This window comes from Corvus cornix, chromosome 4, assembly GCF_000738735.6.
Source record: "Corvus cornix cornix isolate S_Up_H32 chromosome 4, ASM73873v5, whole genome shotgun sequence".
Taxonomy (NCBI): domain Eukaryota; kingdom Metazoa; phylum Chordata; class Aves; order Passeriformes; family Corvidae; genus Corvus; species Corvus cornix.
In genome coordinates this window covers 56,357,745-56,378,775 of record NC_046334.1, presented here as the reverse complement: position 1 = coordinate 56,378,775, position 21,031 = coordinate 56,357,745, and the positions used below count along the sequence as shown (strand labels likewise).

At 36.7% G+C, this 21,031-nt stretch overlaps 1 protein-coding gene across 12 annotated transcripts in view; it reads right to left on the bottom strand.

The window, feature by feature from the left end:
* KCNIP4 (potassium voltage-gated channel interacting protein 4) overlaps positions 1–21,031 on the bottom strand; it is a 400,171-nt gene that overhangs the window by 31,473 nt on the left and 347,667 nt on the right. For 9 of the 12 annotated variants that reach the window (XM_039550710.1, XM_039550708.1, XM_010401845.4 and 6 more), the window contains one exon: positions 13,196–13,320. In XM_039550710.1, coding sequence (XP_039406644.1) covers positions 13,196–13,320 — 125 coding nt within the window. Of the gene's footprint in view, positions 1–13,195; positions 13,321–18,287; positions 18,390–21,031 lie in introns of all 12 variants that reach the window. The other 3 variants (XM_039550706.1, XM_010401844.4, XM_039550705.1) reach the window with 1 other exon arrangement.

The window sequence follows — 21,031 nt, the reverse complement described above, 5'->3', positions numbered from 1 at the left end:
TCTTGAATATAGTTGTGAGCCCAGAGAGCTAATAGTGATGGTGGGAAAGAAAAATTTTCTCCAGTCTTTATAGAAGCTGTATGGGGTGAAAGACATACAGAGTAATACAAAAGGATGGTGCTTTTTCAGAAATGGTTAGGGATGGTTACCTCAGAAAATCTTCTGTCCCTACTCTTAAGTCTTCCTATGAATTTGCCTATTTGGTTACCAGTGTAAAGCTTAAGCTGTTTTATAAGACTCAAAATAAAGGAGACCCAAACAGAGTGCCCTAATTACTGGGAGTAAAGGGACAACTTTCCTTTCAATCTTTCCTCTCTGACTTAAAGTACAGTAAGATTACTTCAGCTAAAGACTCACAGGGGGAACACCTCAGGTTGTTGCATTTTCATGTCTGTCACAGGAGCTGTAAACTCATTTTATAGCTCAGTGACAACAGTCTACATTTCTAGGAACGTTGTGGCAGTCTTTATTTGACAGCATCAGTCTCCATTGACATCCATTGGTGAAATATGTGTAAAAACTCCTTCCAAGCTTTGTCTCATCAGGTAAAACACAGAACTTCTTGCTTTTACTTAGCCACCTGTAGAAGAGTTACAATAATATTTCCCTATGGCACAGCAAAGATGTACTACATTTTAAGTCTTCCACTGGAGGATACTCAAATGAACAAAAGCCTCTTCCCACCCCCTACTTGCTATGGCAGTTTCAGAGGAAAACAAGCAGAAATAAAGGAACTGGCTCACATCCAGCATGTGCAGCTTCACACAGTAAATAACAATCAACACTTTGGCCGCTTCCACAACTCAGCAGGCAAGGTGCCAGCAAATGCTTTTAATCAGTGCCATTCTTTGTTTAGCAATGCCCACTAACTAGTGCTAGTGAAATTTTTAGTTTCTTATTATTAGCACTGGCAGTAAAACAACAGTAAACAACACGACTAAAGATTTGAAATTAAAAGCTCTCCCAAAAGCTCGATACACCGAACTTCATGGATGAGTCCCCGGCATCTACATGGTGCTTACTGCTTCTGTCCTTACTTGTCACTGCAGGAGGGCATTTACAATCCTGACTTGACAAATAGGCAGGAAATATAATTAAACTAAATGCAAGCAGAAGCTATACTTCAGCAGTGCAGCTTGTTGTAAACACTTTGGCAAACAAAAGGTGCTCATCCACTTGGGAAAAGCTGTGTTTAGGTGAGCACTGCTTTGGTGACTTGCCTTTCACACATTCCCACGTGAGTTCTTTTGATCAAGCCCCTTCAGATCAGCTGAAATCCTAGGTGAGAGGAGGAGGAATAGCTCCATATTAGCAAGTGCTGGTCCCTTGGGTGTACTCCATTAGACCCACTCAAGAGATTCTCTTGTGCAGCAAGAACAGTTCTCTTGCAGCATGGGGAACATTACCAGTCCCTAAAAGCTATATTTTAAGGTAGGTCAATTCCCTACTCTAAAACCATGGAGGCATTTATTTTGCTTTTCTTACATGAGGGAGATGGTGCTTTTGTTTATTCTAAAAGCTCATTGCATCCTTGAAGAGTGGGAGATTCACTGAGGAAGAAGTTGTACCAACAACCTTCTGCTAAATGTTAGTGGACTTGTGCCATCTTTACATAGCCTTATCTGAAAATAGAAAAGCCTGAATTTAGAACAAGGTATTTATGAAGCAGACTCAGCATGTTGGGGGTGAAAAAATATTCTATATCCTGTCTCAAATGCTGATATGATTTTTTTTTTTTTGTGCTCATCAATCAACTGGTGTTGATTCTAAGTACTGACCTCAAACCAAATTTTTTATTTTAAAAATGAAGTAAGAACACTAAGTTTTGTGTTCCTGAGACGGATGTCTGAATGAAAGACAGTCAGGCTGAAAGTGTGTCCTAAGTCATGCTACAGCAGTACTTTTCAGAGTGGTTGTTCTTTGTTTCTTTCAAAGATGTGCAATGGTAAAGGCTGACAGGTCAATATTTGGTTAGTGCTAAATACAATGAAAAGACCAAGGAATTTCACTGCCTACAGCCTCCTGCCAGTTTTCAGAAATGGCAAAGAACAAAATTCAATGGAGACTGGTTTAGAACTGAAAATCAAACACTGTGCTCATTATTTATATTTTATATGGTAATACATTTACCCTTTAACAAAGGTTTTTGCTTTCCCCACTACTAACAACATTTTATCTCAGGAGAAGGGCCCCAGCAGTGCAAACAGAAGAACAAATGTGCTTACCTGCATAAATATTTATAAAACTGATCCTGACATTAGCATAAGTTGGAGCTGATTCACCAAGTACAGTGGGGAAAATCAGACACAATTGAGGCAGTGATGTGTATGAGGCTGCTGTGGGTGAGAGAGAGATGTGGTCTGTGGGAAGAAATGCTTCTTCCCTGCCCACACAGTGAGGTCAATATGCCTCATCCTGGAGGATCTCTGGCACTCAATGTCTGACACAAGGTCCCCCCCGTGTATGAAAACCTCACTGTCACATCTGTGCTTGCCCAGTCCACCAGGACTGACATTTTTATTTTATTCTGTCGCCCAAAGGGCTCCCCAGAGTGCAGGTCCATGATAAGGAGAAAATACTTAGCCATAAGAGCTCTCCTGTTCATGGTGATCATGGAAGGGCCAGAGAGGGCTTTGCGGCCATACATCTAAATCCTTTTGAGAAGGAGGAGTGAACAGTTCCGTAAGATAGGGGAGGATGTACCATTACTGCTTACAAAAGAGATATTATTCCTATAACTCAGTAAAAGACATGAGAAAAGCATCAGAATGGAATTTGAAGTTTAGCAAGGAATATGAACTGATAAATCTTTTAGCACAGCAAAAAATTGAAATAAACATATAAATCTCCTTTAGACTGTTCTGAAACTTTCCTTTTCTCATATGTGGATACTTGTCACATTGCTTTTGGCAGCATATCTCAAATTTGTATCATAAGTCAAATCATTGGAACTGAATACTTAAATAAACCAATATAAATGGTGCTTGATTTTTGCTGGCATATTTTCATGAAAACATGAACAGCATAGAAAAATAAAAAAGGAGAAGGCATTTCCCAGTTAAAACAGGTAACAAGAAGAATAAAAAGAGATAACTGGAGAATCAGATACATATAAAAAAGAGTCATCTATGAATCAGTTCAGGCCTAAAAAAGAGATTTCATTTCTCATAGTTGTATCATTCCTTATGGAGGTACATTGAGGCTGAAATTGCAGGACATAAAAACTTCTTGCATAGTCTGCTAAGTTTATGGCATATAAACTTTGCCTTTGTTCCATAACCGCAGATTTTTGAGAACAGAATAAGAAATAAAGGCTGTTATAACTTAGGCTCTATTACAGGAGGTGGTACTATGCCTCTTTTTCAGTGAAGTAGACTATTGACTTGGTAGCCTGTGCATCAAAATTCAGTGCTTAATGCTGACATTTTAAGTCACGAGCAAAATCATAATCATGGTGTTGTTCTGATACTTGTAATTGCTCAAAGATAGTATGTCAGATACAAACACTGCTATATTCAGCCACTGAGAGTTCACTTTCAAAAGTTGTTCTTCTTTTTTGTGAGGCTACTGTGAAGCTGGTCACAGTGTCAGAGATGCACAAATGGAGTGAGTAAATAATTGTTAGAAATACATAAAGTGCACATAAAATGCTTTCTAGATCAGTGTTTTTTCAGGCAGGAGTTTACTGAGATCTCTATTTGACAGATACAGAGCTTGACCAATGAAGGGTAAAGCATCTCCCTCAAATACACTGCCCACAGAACACACATTTCACTTTTAACACCAAGGAATTCAGTGTTCATTTTTCTCTCCTCTAGGGATGAACTTTGCTATCTCCAGCTCCTGGGAAAGTTCAGTTTCCCACAGCCACCAGCCCCCCCACTGGTACTTCCCACTTTGTTCCCAGGACGTGTTTGAGGAGGCTTTGATCAATGGCTGAGAAGCAATCTCTCCGATAGCCAGGAACCCTCTGAAAGGTTTGGCTGTCAGACCAGAGACATTAAATTAGGCAGCTGTCAATGTGGAGCCCACGCAGGCTCTGAAGCACTGGTATAATGCTCTCAGGCAACCCAGAAGGCTTTTTAGTGTGATAGTTAAGGCCTTTAAAGGTGTGTGGCAGTTAATAAGCCTGCCAGAGAGCAAAAAAGGTTGGAGTCTTTAGACTTTTAGTTTCATGCTGTGTTTACTGAATCATGCTGTCTTCTGAGTTATTGGCTCCTATTTCTTCTCTGACACTCACCGTATCGAAGATCTTTTAAGAATATTTCACAACGGAATTCATTGGGTTGAATGAATTCCATTACTTGAAAGCTAATATGAGAATCATTCACATAATTGGAGGGAAGAGCAACTGCACAAATGTCCAGCTGATCTAAAGAATACAAGCTCTGTCAGACACTTTCACTCAAAGGTAAATGCAGGTTGACCCAAGACTTGTAATAAACTTCCCTGACATTGAAAAACTTGACCTTGAGACTTTGTCACTTGTGATTTGCTGTTTCATTTGAAGATTTACCAGTGTTTATTTTTAGCACAGATGTAGATCTAAAGACATTTGTAAACAGAAATTAATTCTGTTGAAAGAAAAGAATTTTTTCTGTTTCATTTATTTCTGACAAAACCTGCATGTTGCTAATTTTGTTCACATTGATCAAAAATTTAAAGTAGAAAAAAATATAAAGATCCAAAATAATTTGGAAATTCCTGGGATCCATGACAGAACCTTGAGTCCAGAACAAATAAGATTTATCTATCAAGTCCATAGGACCCAAATGGTTGAACTGCACCACTGTGAAGTTTCACCAGCAGGTTATTTCCTCTCCTCTCATTTTGCAGGCTTAGGATCCCCACCTGAAAATGTGTATGTCCACTTGCTGTTTCAGAATTGCAGGGAAACAGAGAGACCACTTAGTACAAGATTTAATACAGAATTACAACATTTTGTATAAAAATTCTTTGAAAGTAAGAAAATTGGTAGCAAGAAAGCCAGGTAGAGGGATTTTTGAATGCTGCTGTCTCAACTGATAAATATTATCACTGAACCTTTTTATGTTAAGCTGTGTGTTATAAAGTACAATGTTTATAACAGTTACAGTTAATATGCATCTCACCTCAGGAAGAAAAGGGGACAGACAGAGAAAGGAGAATAAGAGGCGTCTCCTTACTAAATTTTTAACTTCCAACATCATCAGAGCTGCATTGCACCAAACATTATTTCTCTAGTGTTGGTGATTACCCAGAAACCAAAATCCAACAATTGCCCATAACTCAAATACCGGGCTCTGTACCGCTTAGTCCAGATGCTGCAAAAACATAACTGCAGTGAGCTGTAGCCAAAGACAACATTTGGCTGCTCGTATTCTAGTACATAAACATTTATATTCCAAACTGATGCACATAAAAGCTCATGTGGTAGAAAACAGCTCTACCAGCAGATGAGTTACACTGAGCATCTGGCTGGTAGAGCAGAAGGTCTGTACTGCGCTTCAAGTGTCAACCTGGCACTTGTGAGCCCCAGGGAGAGCACACCAGAGCACAGGACAGGGTACTGCCAATTCCAAATAGGAGGGGCTCACAAGCACACAGAGCAATACAATTCCACTAGAATTTAATATTGACTTTTTTTGTCTTTTTTTTTCTTTTTTTTTCTTCACAAAGACAATCTTTAGAGGCATTTGGTGCTCTGTGCTGCTATTAATACTGGGTACTTAAAATCACAGTCTTTTTGTATGTTTCTTAATTAGAGACTTGGCATCTACCTTTTTCAGAGATAATTCATGAGCAAGCAGACACTATTATGAAGACAGTCCTTGGTAAGCTAGATGACATTTTTTCCCTAGTGAACACGATGTGAAGTATCTCCGTGCAAGTCCTGAGATGAATAGAAGTGTAGGGACTGAGTTCATTACTAACTTTCAGAAAGAAGATTTCAGTCTCTGCCAGTAACTGTGAGACTAATTGAAACAAGTATTGCTGCTGAACACATTACTATCTGTAAATTTGTGACAACTGAAAACTATACTCTAGGTCTGTCAAAATGTACTTCCAAATTATTTTTACTTGATACATTTTTGAAATATTTCAAGTCTCTTTACTAACATTTGAAGGAAATACAGGATGAATGTAGGCATTATTTATTGCTCAGTTTGCTAAAAGATTTTCACATAGCCTTGTTTGAAATATGGAAGAGTTCCCTCCAAGGCTGTAGTAAATGAATGCCAGGGCTTTTGTAAAATAATAACAAAATTTTTCATTGGCAAGGGCTGGTTATTTTAAAGTTTTTCTTCAGTCATCTAAAGTTGAGAAAACAATTGATCTCAAGCACAACAGGAAAACAAGAACTCAATTTAAAAAAGGAAGATTTGAGCTATGTGCATTATACATGTCTACTGAAACCCTAGAGAGAAAAAGAAGATTTACAGAAATCTGTCTATTGACTGCACAGAGGGAACTGTGAAAATCTTTTAACAAACTGAGCAGTAAATAATGCTTACATTCATTATCTGGCTTCTAGGTTTACTTGCTTGAACTTCATTATGCTGTTGTATATTGTTTAGTTTATTAAGACAAACAAGTCACAGGAGTTTTCTAACATGGGAGATGTTTATCTTCAGTTTGAATTACTACTATCTGATTTTCTAGCAAGATTCAGAACTACTTTTTTTTTTTTCTATTTTATTGGCATTTCTATGCCCCAAATTTAGCAGGTTTACATGCATGAGGCACCACCTGTTCAGCTGCCATCACTATGTCTATCTGAAAAGACAAGTTGTTGGTACTTCTTTGTTCGTACAGCCTCTTCATGTCCACAACACTGATGTTCAAGCACTGCTTTGTGCAGAGGGGTCAGCACCTCTGCAAAAGGTTTCAGCACAATGGGAATGTCTCATGCACTGATGCCCAGCAGAGATCCCATTTGATATTCAGAGTCACAGAGGGATGTAGCTCAAATGGTTTTAGTATTGATTTATGTTAGCCAAGAAAACCAGGTAGGAACCTTTAACTGATCTATAGTTTTCTTCTAGGCCCTCTTTTGTTTGGTCAGAAATTCTGCATCTGGAAAGAACCTACTCTGGCTAAGACTGCATGCTGTGAAGCCCTAAGACTTGTACAGTCATCAGATCTCGAGGAAAAGCAACTGCACCGACTGCTGGTCAAATGAAAACTCTTCCTTGCTTGTACTAGGGCTCCACATGGGAGGGTGAAAATCATATTTAAGCTCTAAGCTACTTCACTTACAAGAACAAGCTTTGGAGGACTGATGTAAGGGGCAAAATACTCTTGCACCAGTGCCACTTCCACTCATGTTCAGTTTAGGGTTTTTCCTCTCTGTTCTGGTCTGTATTAATCTTGAATCTGCATTTACTCATTGCAATACTCACATACAGGTTCAGTATAGAATTGAATGGGATCACAGTGAACTGAAGACATCCTATTGTCTCTGGGAGACAGGTGACACTGCCAATTCAGAGAAAGCTGATCCAAGCTAAAATATTACTTCTTGTAGCATGAAAGCCTCTGTTTCATAATATACGTTCCAGAGATATAAACTAAGAGGATTATGTTGTCATTGTCCCCTGTCATGCTTTAGAACAGGTGGAAAAGGTCAAGTAAGAAAGCAAGAAAAATGGAATGGAGTTTCAAAATCTCTGTTTTGGATCATCACAGAGGTATTTTAACTCTTTGCGATGCCCATTTTTAAATCTCTTTTATAGTCAAACGTCCCTTGTCAGTACAAGATTTCAATTTGTACTAAATAATTTCTAATCAAGACATTGATTATCTTAGAAGATACATTTGAAAGACAAAAGTGAAAGACAGAACTGTACATCTCTATTTGCCATAGATCAGAGGCTGTGCAAATAGCATAGCCATAAAGATAAAATCCATCCATGTGTAGGACACTGAGATACGTTTCTCATACCTTCTTTCTTACCAAGTCAGTTCCAATTGCAGTGAAAAAAACAACTGTATTTAGTTTCTAGAATATCATGCATACAAATACATCAGAAAAGTTAAATCATACTGAAAACTTTAACTCTGGTACTCAAAATTACATTGAGGTGTTTCAGCTTTTGCACAAGTTAGTGCATATCCTGCAAAATGCATGGTATATACTCAAATTTCACCTTCATTATGGAACAAAAAATTGCAGTAGAAAAATGTTTTATACAGTAAAAATTATTTGTATGCAGTGTACCAACTCAGTTCTGCTTTTCTAAATCTCAATTACTTTTATAAAATTTATAATTTTCCTTTTGCCTTTTAAAACTCGAATTACATGGGAAAATGTTCAAACACAAAACTAAAATGCTTTAGACAAACAATAAATGAGCTTTATCACCTCTAAAACTAGCTTCCATTAAACTTTCTGTGAGACTTAAAAATGCCACACACCATCAAATCATAACTGAAATACGAAAATTTCAGAATAAGTTATCATATTTTGACTTACGCACATAGATGGGTAGTGTGATGAGGGAACAGATCTTTGTGTTGTAACATTGTCAGATTTATTTTCTTACTATCATTCTTTGTCTCATTTGAAAAAGGGAAGTGTCTTAGAAATGCCATTTTCCCAATAAGTGTCAAAAGTATGGAGCTGCCTATTTAAAGCTCCAGTATGTGTCCACAGACATTCTTATGCATGTATGACTTCAATTTATGTTTTTTCTCTGATATACAGCCAGGTAAGATAAATGTTCATGAAAAATCCTTTCAGTTTCTGGAAAAATCTAGCAGTTTCCCAACACAGGATTCTACAGAAATTTTTAAAGAATAATCAACCAAAATGAAAAGATTATTAACATTTAAATTTAGCAGAGGAGCATCTTTTGTGCAGCAAAAGCATTATCTAGGTATTTTTAAAATTGACGTTTTTAGAACTGGGAGAGATCTATCAATGGACAGAAGAGAAAGAAAGACCACATGTTGAGTCCATGCTTGATAGTCTGTACAATTTATTGTGAAGTACCACTTGTACTAGGACTGCCACAGAGCCATTGGTTTGAAAGGTTAATGACTACAGCAATCACAATTTCAATTTACAAGAAATGGAATGACAGGAAGCCAACTACAAATTGGAAACGTCCCACTGTGATGGCAGCTGAGCAACAATTCATCAACAGCACAGGAATATTGTAAAGCCAGAGTTCTGGGGACAACCTTTTGAGCCTGAGAAGGGCTTAGGACTTATATTAAGCTCATTTTTCAAGGATAGTATAGAAGCTTAAAAATGGCCAAATTACCTAATATAGACATCAGTTCTCCCATGATAATTTTCCTTATAATAGTTGTTAGGTCATCTGAAGGTGCTTATCCCACTTCCTTAGGTTTTCTTTAGTGTATCCCCTCTTCCATTTTAAATGCTGACTTTGAGTTCTACCAAAACAACCATTGTCCCAAAGGTATTTCAATAGACTTTGAGCATTCCCTGCAATTATACTCTACCTCTTGCTTACTCAGAGCATCAGCTCTACTACAGTGTGATCTGAGACTTTCGAAAGTTTTCAGGTGTTTGTGTACACACAAAGATGCTCTGTGAGACCCTGTGCTCCTTCTGCCTGAATTTTGCATGTAATTTGTGTACAGTGGAAAATCAAATGGATGATAATAAATTAACCTTGGTAATCATCAACACTACATAAATACAAGTGTATTTTGCTGCTTTCTCATCTGAAGTCAGTCAGAACTACATGTAAGCAATTTGACGTCATAAATAACAAAAAACTGGAGGTAAGCTGCAAAAAGTTCTGTTCATCCCTATCTCAGAACGGACATCCTAAAACTCGACAGGATTCAGGGAAATAAGCAGGCTGGAGTGAGATTCTACAGACAAAAGCTTTTCAATTAGTACTAATGTGCTGTAGGATGCTGCTAATTTCACCTAACAGGACCACAACATCAGCAGAACTACAGTAACTTAAGTTCATGCTTTAATTCATCTTGCTTTATATACTTAAATTATTGAAGAGAGACTAAAACAGGCAAATATCAGGTGAAAACCATAAAGCACAGAGGTAGGATCTGCACAAGTTTTGATGGTGTCATGTTAAATATGTGTACCTGTGTGTTTCATTAAATCTCTTCAGTAGTTTCCTTTCTTAGTGGAATGATTAAACAGAATATCACAGATTCAGAGAATGGCTGGGGTTGGAAGGGGTCTCTGGAGATATCTGGTTCCACACTCCTGAGTATGCAGGCCTACCTGAAGCAGGATTGCCAGGGCCATGTCAGAGAAATAACTTTTGGATATCTTCAAGCAGGAAGGTGACACAAACCCAATGGGCAACCTGTGCTGGTGGTCAGTCACCCTCACAGTGAAAAGGGTTTTCTGATGTACAGAGGGAACATCCTGTGTTTCACTTTGTGCCTATTGCCTCTGGTCCTGGCACTGGGCACTACTGAAAGAGCCTGGCTCCACCTTCTTTACACCCTCCCTTCAGATATTTAGAGATGCTGGTAAGATCCCTGCTGAGCTTTCTCTTCTCCAGACTGATCAGTCTCAGCTCTCCCAGCCTTTCCTCAGGGGAGAGATGCTCTACTCCCTTAGACATGTTTGTGACCCTTTGCTGGACTCTCTCCAGTATGTCAATATTTTTGTTTTACTGGAGAGCCCAGAACAGGCCACAGCACTTCAGATGTGGCCTCACCGGGGCTGAGTAAGTGAAGGGCTGGTGTGGCCTCCCAGTGCTGCCTCGACCTGCTGGAAATGCCTTGCCTAAAGTAGAACAGGGTACCATTTGCTGCCTTCGCCGCATAGACACATGTGCTGGCTCATGCCCAAAAAAGCAAAGTCAGTCTCCAGCTGGGTGGCACCCAGGAGATACTGGTACATGAAGCAGATACATGAAGCACACAGGCATGGAAATATTGTCAGGATAGCATTAAGCTGGATCAGAAAGAGAGAAGGCAGGTGGCCTGTGGCAGGCAGAAGAGGATGATGGAGCACTGTAAGGGCAAGACAGTCTGAGAGCAAATCATGGGAGGCACTGCAATGCCATTGTGGGTCAGTACCCACCAAAGCCACTCAAGCTGTATTTGATAAAAAATAGATATGTGACAGGAAAGGTGAACTAATCAGCATAGACATAGAGCTGCAGTAGACCTGTCCTACCAGTTCTCTGAAGTGATTAGAGAACTGTGATCTAGCACCATATTTTGCAGTAGAAATGGTTAATATGAAAAATAAAACAAACTCTAACTCAACCAAAAGTTTGAAATCATTCATTTCTGAAATCTAATTCTTGAGCTAAAGAATACTACTTTGAACTGATTTATCTTTATAATAGCCACTAGCCCTAGGCATGCTTTACAGCATTTTAGATCATGATTGATAATTTTTCAATGATATTATACACAGAAACATTGAATTTCATGCTTATTAACTCTAAATAGTCAAAGATATGTTACACATGCACATCTTGAATTATCATGTACTGATAAAGAAATTAAACATATGGATAAAGATGTATTACCATGTCTTACCATCAACATTCCTTTGTACAGATATAAGTAGAACTTACATCTTGGAACAGAAAAGCATATGAAGAGCTGGAATTCCTCTTTCCAGAATATGCTAAAACAGGTATCAATTAAAACACTTCCTTAGAACCTATTCTCTTTCTCCATACTTCATTTTATGCAAAGAAATATCAAGGCTATTCCTTTCTGAGACTCTAAAATAATTATTCTTGGAGAAACAGACAGAAGGCTTATTTTATCCACTATACTTTGTACCTTTTTGCCTTAGATAATTAGGGACATTAGATCATGATTTGCAATGCCTGGAGAATACTGTCATTAGCAGGGGAATGTTCTCTGGAACCCTGAGGAAATGAAAAGCTTTTAAGAGCAATCACTGTTAATCACTAACATGCCAACATTACATACTTTCTAGAACTGAGGATGATACAGACAGGACACATTAAGTGACTCTGTTTCACTTGCATTGTAAGCTTTTCATAAAAATATATGTTTAAAACATCCCTTTGCATGTCTTGCTTTCTTTACAGAATGCAGGAGAGCTAAGAACTCTGCAAGATTTACACTTCTTGTACAAGCTATTGAAGATACCCTCTCTGATTCCATAATGGAGCATCATTGTGTTTTTATCAACATTATACTTTGTTATGCAGTTTCATCTGAGTAGCAAATGCCATGGACAAAAAGTCGGCCCTTTTCACCCAAGAAGGGTGAAAGAAAAACTAAATCACAAGGTGATAAATGCAATTAAATTCATCTTCAGCTTCAGCTTAGCAGGAGACATAGCATCTGCACAATTTTAATACTTACATCTGGCACTATAGATTAACATTTAACACTGATGATTAAAAAATTACTATTATTAGTTTTTTAATATAATATTTCTTTAATATTTTCTATCCAATGTTAACTGCATGCAATATTCTACATATTTTTTAATCACATGAAAGATAGTAAAATAAATAGAGAAAAAGTCTATTTTTTAAGAGAACAGAGCTTAGTCCTATTTACTGACATGTTTTTGAGTCTTATTTTTTTGCTGTACTAACCATGCATGCCTCACAAGTCAAAGCCAAGTCCAGCACTACAGGGCAGCTGTACACACTGGAAAGGAGTCAGACTACACTGATGTACTGGGGTCCTCAGCTGGGATCCCTGCCGAGTAAAACATTGAACCTGCCACTACATCACACATTATCAGCAAAAAAATTCCCACTTACTCCCAGTAAAGGGATCTAGGGGATATAAGAGGTCTAAGAAGTTTATAGATTTGTAGAACTAGTAAGCTGTTCACCAAATAAAAAAGCCATCTAGTGCAGTTGAAATCAATTACTTCTTTTGACAGCTCCTGTGAATACTAAAATCAAAATCTTTCCTCTTACTGACCAAATTCTTCAGGATGCTTCCATTATTGCATCCTTAGACAAACAACCCCAACAAAACTTTCAATTTGTCTTTGAACAAAGTCCTACTATACTAAGTTATAATTATTCTCTTCTGCATGCTTTCTATTTTGTGTGCATCTTTTGGTCATTAAATAGTTTAATGACTTTAGACCAATTGTTTCAGAGTGATTGTTTCCTCATCTGATCAGACATGCAGTATTTAGCTACTGAATCTCATGAGTTGCACTGCTAGTCACTCTTACACAGCTGAGATTGCAGTGGCATATCCTGTAAACAGATTGTGAATTTTAAAAGGAAGTGCTTACATTCTTGAAACCTCTATATAAGATCTGAAGTTCCTTCTTTGTGAATTTACTCTGTGCTTCCAGCAGTTCAAGGGCTTCAGGTCTATGTCGTACTGTGGCCATTTCCATTTCATCTTCTACAGTGTCTGCAGAATACAAGAGACAGAGAAGGAAAACTCAACAAGAAATACAGGAGGTAGAAATACTTAACACTTTCAGAAAGAAATAAAAGGAAGGAAAAGGAAGGAAGAAAAGAAAATGAAAAAGAAAAAGAAAAAAGAAAAGAAAAAAAAGAAACAAGAAAAGAAAGAAAAAGAAAAGAAAAGAAAAGAAAAGAAAAGAAAAGAAAAGAAAAGAAAAGAAAAGAAAAGAAAAGAAAAGAAAAGAAAAGAAAAGAAGAAAAAAGAGAGAAAGAGAAGAGAAAAAAGAAAGAGAGGAAGAGAGAACAAGCAAGAAAGCAAGCGAGAAAGCAAAAGAAAGCAAAAGCAAGCAAGCAAGCGAGAAAGAAAGCAAGAAAGAAAGAAAGAGAGAAAGAAATCAAGAAAGAAAGAAAGAAAGAAAGAAAGAATGAAAGAAAGAAAGAAAGAAAGAAAGAAAGAAAGAAAGAAAGAAAGAAAGAAAGAAAGAGAACATTCTCTTAAAGACTTGTTTTTGCCGCTTTAATGACAAATGATGAGTCCATTTTGAGCTCATAGGAAAAGGGTGTCTATCATCTGCTTCTGGGGCTGCAAAGAATCGTGAACAGCAGAGATGATCCAGTAGCCTGCATATTATCTCATGAGTACTAATAGCAATAAACTGGACAGCCAACATCCTGCAAGGACAGGCATGATACATTCAGTATGACTTTCCTGTTTCTACAACTCCTTGACAAAAGGAAACAATCTAATATAACTTTAGCGACTCCAGAAAACTGAACATTTTCCTTCAGTTAGTTAATGGATGTGAATTCACCATATCAGACTGGGGTTTTTATTGTGAAGTTGTCCTTTGGAAGGCATATGAAATTGATATTGAGCACTCAGGAGCAGATCTTACTTTGAGTATCGTGTAACTGACACTTTGGGGCAAATATTACTGAGGGTGAGCAGCCTAAGTGGGGAACATGATAGTTTTAGTGACCTCTTCTTTAGGTGAGTAAGAATGCAGATATACACATTCAAGGTTTACAGTTGTGTGTAGCCCTAAACCAGTGAGAATTAGCAATGCATTTTTCCCTAGGTACAGTTTTAAATGTGAAAGTTCAATAAAACAGGTGAAGGAACTTACAATATGTATTCATATATAGGGTGCCAGTCACTTCTGACCAAAAATTACGAATATGTGTGTCCATTTCTAAGTACTGCCAGCATAAAACATAACTTACGTAGTAGTCCAGACTAATTTAATGAAATCACTGCCTTATTCCAACTTAAGAAATATACCAACTATAGAAATGTAACAATACAACATGCCTAATTGTCACTTCTACAAAGCTGAAGATACATATTTTATTTCATTAGAATCTGGGACTCTTTTTTCTTAGAATAAACTTTTATTTGGTTCAATATCCATAAGAGCAGAGAGTTAGAATACTCAAAGTAGTATTATGCCTACAGTTTCACATATTTTTTGTTCTGCTACAATGCAGTAATAATAGCTTTCAGCTGCTTGGGAGAAATTTGGCAAGAGAAGATACAGTTCTGCTAAACAAAAAATGAGCAACCTTTAAAGAGATATTTAATAATATATAAACATTTTGAAAAATATTCACAAAATTTAGGGCTTTGTCCTTTCTCCTGTAAAAGATAGTTGCTGTTAGCACTTATCTCAGGATGATGATCTCAGTGTGATCCAGATGATTTTTTTTTTGTTAACTGCAAGTCAGCACCAGGTACTTAGATTAAACTGGCAAAAAAAATCAACCTGAGAATAAATATTGTTGAAAGCTCACTTGTATTTTATATTCAAATTGTTACATGGGATTTAAATGGGCTTTAGTTTAGACAGAAAAGGACTTAACTTGAAATGAGTTCTCTAAGCACCCATTTGTAAAACATCTGGCTACCTAGAGAGACATCTACAAGCTTTTCTGGAAGCTAAATGAATACACATAATAAATGTGAGGCTAGAGATAAAGGTCAGACAATGGGATACTGAGCACAACATTTGGTATATCCTTAGCAGTAAACATTTTTATTGTGTTTAAATGATTCAGCGAGAATGTAGAAGACTGCAATGGGCTGATGATGTTAATGAAAAGGTTCAGTACCACATTCTTCACATTCAACTTCTCTAGTCTCCTATAGATATAAATAATAAAAATATAAGAATATAAGAATGTAACAACTGTGACGATTAAAATGCTATACCATTAATGAGTCATTTGCAGTTTTTAAATTTTTTTCTTCACACTTCTAGCTACCAGGCTGGAAAAAAAAAAATCTATACTTTAAAATATGCAGGGAAAATGTGTAAAAATTTATCTATTTCAAAACACTTATGATTTCTATGGCATTAGTTATTTCAGTTCTTTGGTTTCTTCAGCCTAGAAAAGTTAGGAGTACTTTTTTTTTCATAGAAATGAAATTTCATGTCAACTGAAAACCAGAAACAAGTTCACAATCCCTCATTAATATACTAAACAAAATATCCTTCCTGATTTCACTAATGGGTGGGTTTCTTATAGATAAATAGTAAAGAGAGTTTTTAATGTGAATGTCATAGGAGATATGTTGTGAACCTTTCATTATTCATTAAAGAACTAAATGGTAAAAACATTGCAAAAAGCAAATGACACTGTAAACAGTGGCAGCTGGAGAAACTTGCCCAAAGCTAGGGCTCAGTTCGTATCTTTAAAAATTGTGCACATGCATTTCCCTGCACAAACTCCAAATTATAGCCTCCCTAACCATTTAATAACTATTTAGCATGTTTTTCTTTTTCAAAACCATTCTTGAGTGTAGTCCTATCCTAGTGTGCTAGTACATGCACGTATCTAGGGAATGATGGTTTTAAATTTGGAGTTACTAGACTAGAGCACACAAATAAGAAAAGTGTACTTTTACGTGCTTTTTTCAATGGGAATGCTGAAATATGTTCAATACAAAAGCTGAAACAAGATTTTATGTGTTTAAATAACCTTTGTCAGCACATATTGATAGAAGTGTAGAAGTGCAAATTCAGCCTATGTATATTTCAATAAGCTACTTGTTTTAAAAATATTTCCCTGATAATTTCTAAGGAATTCACATCATGTGATTGTTATTGCAAGTAGTGCTGTTTTTATTCCTAGGACACTATAATGTTGCTTCTTTCATGCTATCAGAAATGAAATAGCACATGATGTCAAAATGGAATAATAACAATGTGTATCTACAATGGTAGTTTTATTTAACATTTTAGCTTAATATAACATTCTTACTTAACATAGCACTTCATTATTGAGGAGATTATAGAGAAAATTATTGAGTGCACCTTTTTTACCACTTGGTTGTCAAATAGGAAGTATTTAATACTAGTTTTAGTTCAACCTCTTTTCTGGTTTAGAGAATACTTTCAGCAAGAAAACATAAGTTTGACATGATCAAGGTTTCTGAGACTGACTAAATATATTTGGTTACCTGTGCAGACAAAGAGCTTTAATAGAAATATGCAAGGAATAAGGATGTGTCACTCTCTCACCAACTTCAAACAAACAGATCAAACTTCTATTAATTCTGTTCTATTTTCTTTATCTATTCCATGCCCCTGGGAATGTTAAGATTGGATGGGACTTTGAGCAACCTGGTCTAGTGCAGGAGGACTGGACTAGATGATTTTAAAGGTCTCTCTTCCAACTCAAGCAAACCTGTGATTCTCTGATTCCTTTTATTGTCTAGGGCTATATTGATCAGGTCATGCAGCTGAAAGCAACTTCTCCAGAAGGAATTATTATCAAGTGCCACAACAGTAACTGAGGTTTTTAAGGTACCCTATTTTCAATTAAAATAGATCAGCTGAAGATACCATGAAAAAAATAAATCAGTGTACATCCAGAAATTTAGCCCTTTTCATCTTAGAGATCTCAAATGCTTAAAAAGGAAAGCAAGTACCAGAGTTTTCACTACAGAGGAGCATATGAAAGACAGTGAAGGGGGATAGCAAAAAGAAAGCCTAGATCTGTATCTGTGAAGTCTGGACATTTAGTAGGGGCTTGCATTTCTAGCCAAGTTGCCTTTGGTTGTCCTGGATTCACTAGACATGGGAAACTGCTCTTGCAGGCTTTTTTTTAGCTGAGATTGATTGATATGCTTTATCAGAAGAGTATACAGGAAGCACATGGACCATTCAGCTTCTGGTTTTAGGTGCTCATATTAGTGCCTAGAATTAAATCAAATTAATCTAGATTGAATTGGGTTCAGAGAGATATTTTAAAATCTGCTATAGGAGCCTATTTATATAGGAAGACATTATAGTGTTATTACTATAATTTATCTAGGTATAGATATGTATCTATGTATTGATCTCTCACTCACTCCCTCTGTCCCTCTATATTTATCTGTTACCCACCCTGAAGATATTTTATTTCCTTACAGCATATCAAGACATTCAGTAAAATTCAGTGTGCTTTTCCTGTATATCCACATTCACATACTTTCTTTTCAATCTCATTAATATTATTTTTCTCTCAGACACCAAATTTAAGTCCTGTTCCCTAAATAGTTTGAAGTTATATGTTCAAAACCTGCAGGGCCAATCCTTTCCTCCCAGACCAGTTATGCTGGTACTCCCTGTGTATTGGATAGGAAGCACACGTAGACGTGTGCATAAAAATGCAAAAAAGTTACCACTTTTCAAATACATGGAGAGCAAGTATCAAATTTAACCAAGGAATCACTTCTCAACTAACTTTCAGATCCTAACTGCCAACCCAGCAGCTCCTGTATGGCAGACTGTGGTGCTGGTATCTTGCCATCGCACTCTGCATAGACAAATCTGTTCATCACTAGGTTTTAAACCTCGATAGACCTTATGATTACTTCAGCAGATATCTTGCCTCTCAAATGAGCAGTTAATGAAAGCATAACTTTTAATGCATGCAAACCTAAAAAAAAAAAAAAATCAAATGAAAAAAATGAAAAATAAAACTTGCTTTGAGTAACAGGAGATGTCGTTTTGGCAGCCGAGCAGGGCAAGAGCTTCATAAGTCGCTCTTTAATGCTGCGTTTGGTACTGTTCTGAGCGTAGAGGAAACCTAAAAAATATATTATCAGGACTGTTAACATAGGCTTGAGAACAATTTCTGTACATGCTGCAGAGTTCATCGTTATAGCAGAATCCTCATGGGAAAAGGCCAAACAGATGGCAGCCATTATGAATCACAAAGGACAAACAGAATTTTTGAACAGGACAACAAAATTGTTTTGTCTTTGTATCTTTCCAGCATCTTTCCAATAAAAGGGATTTGTTTGTCTGTGTGCATCTCTTGTAATATTCTTATAACTCATTTAAGTTTTTATAACCCACCTTAAATCATCTAACAGAGAAGTATCAGATTATTTATTTGAAGCAACAGAAGGTAAAAGATTCGTAAAAATTTTAATCTTAAAATATTTTAAAGACTTTTAAGTCTATTTAATTTTAAAGTTTAAAATGGAAAACAAAACCAAACCCAAATGAAATCTCAAAGATATCTTTTGTTGTCCTTTCTGGCAGACTTCTAGTTTCATGGCTGAGCTTTCCCATATAATGAATTCGGCAACTGTGATAACCAATGTGGTACTTTTGCCTTTTCTGAGTATTAAAATATCAACCATGATGTGTAGCCAGTCTCCCTGTAATATTTGGCATTCTACACATATAAAATATAAATATTATTTATATTCTCATTTTAAAAACTAATTTGACTGAATAGCTAATGTTCATGTGCCATAAAGCAGGTGAACAGCATCACCCTTATTTACTGTGATGGAAATTGTTGGACTATCTTCCTGTGAGGTCTAACCAACCATTTTATACAAAATGGGTGATATAAGCAAGCATTGCCTGGGTGGATATTTGCTGCAAATGGCAGACTTAACACCTGTAAAACAGCTTAGTAACTGATTTATGTTCCTGAGAAAGGCAGAGCTTATGCAACTCCTGCACTTTTCATCTCGACGGCGTGCACAGAAACACAAACACTATGCTGGCTCTTGCCACAACAGCAAGAGTGCAAAACAGACAGGGCAAGAGATGAAAGACACAACTGACAGGTCCTGTGGTAAGGGCACAGGCACCAGGATAATCTTTGGTTATCCCCTCTACTACACTTGTGCTGAATCCCGGTGTTAGAGACATGACATAGAACTGTTTCCAAGCCATCTTAGGTACGCGCTTGTATTTGGGAACAGCAAGCAAGAAGCTTTAAGAATATTAAACTTTGTAAATAAAAGGAAAAAATATCAGTTTGTATATGAGTAAAACATTGAAAGAAATTGAAAAGGAATGAGGAAAAACAGGGACAACTCAGCCACAGAATGAAAAAGTCAACCAACTTTCAGCAGACAAATTCTGCCTCTGAGAGAGAAGCAGGTCTAGTGAATAGACAAAACAATCCAGAAGGTCAGATGGACCTAAATGACTATCTCAGGAAATGTCTAAACCTTTTAATACAAATAATAAGAATGAATATACTTTTAGCCCGTAGCACCTAACCATAAGCTCAACTCAGAAACATAGTGCAGATAAATGCATAAGATACAATGCAATCTGGGATCTGATGGGATCTCAAACTTCTTATTTTCAGTTGAGTACAAAACCTGAGCCTTTAAATGGGTAGCTTCTTGTCTCAGCTGGCAGTCTCTGTAGTATCACACTATGCCTGAAGTGTACCTATCTGAGCATGAAATAAATGTTCTTACCTCAAAGATTTTCTTCTTTATTAGGAATTCTTCTAGCATAGACATGATGCAGAAATATCTACTGCTATTTCATTCATTAAAGATTTGCAAAAGTTTACTATACATGTATTACTTACATAATTACATAGGTCCACACCTATGTAATTACTGAAGATATATACAATGCTTAAAAAAACCTAAAGGGATGTATTATTTCTAAACAGTTTGAAGCTAAAAACCTTGAGTAAACAGACAATTTTGCTACTTTTCGGCTCACACAAAAGCTCATGGAATTCAATGCAAACCATATGGGCTTTGCAGTCGTATGATAAAGGTCAAAACCAAAATAATATATATGGGAGAAAGTAATATCAGAGGTGTAACTAACCAAGGAGAACAGTATAGCTTCTGTACTCACTTCTGGGAGCTAATTTAAGATTCTGACACTATGGTCAGGGCAGCGGTGAAGGGATTGGTTGATCTTGTCACAGTATGAGAAAGCAGCATGGAAGATTTTCATTCCCAGTGGCTGCAGTTAATTTATTCTGCAGCTACTGCAGTCTGCTGTTGTGATCTCTTGATCAGTACTGCAACTTTCAACGTGATTTTTCATGAGCTAAAAAAATACATAATACAGAGAAAATATGTTGCACACTGGACCTATGTGGTGTCGAAACACTAAAGGGGATAATGGAGATAAATATTGCAATGATTTCTGTGAATTCTCTACCAATTTTCCCAGTTTGAAACAGATTAAGGAAAAAGGTGTGACCATTAAGAAGCTAATTAATCTAATAGATTAAAACTATTTACACAGTAGGAAATTCTTATTACCAGTCTTTAAAGTGCCTCGTCATGAAAAGAAGAGCTATGAAGCATCAACACACTGATAATGATGGACTGATGCTATTTCTTTCAAACTTCTATAATGGAATAATAGTAATTAATAGCCTGAAAATAGATATTCAGGAGAAGCTAAATTTCCCAGACTCATTTTGGGTTTTTTTCAGTAATA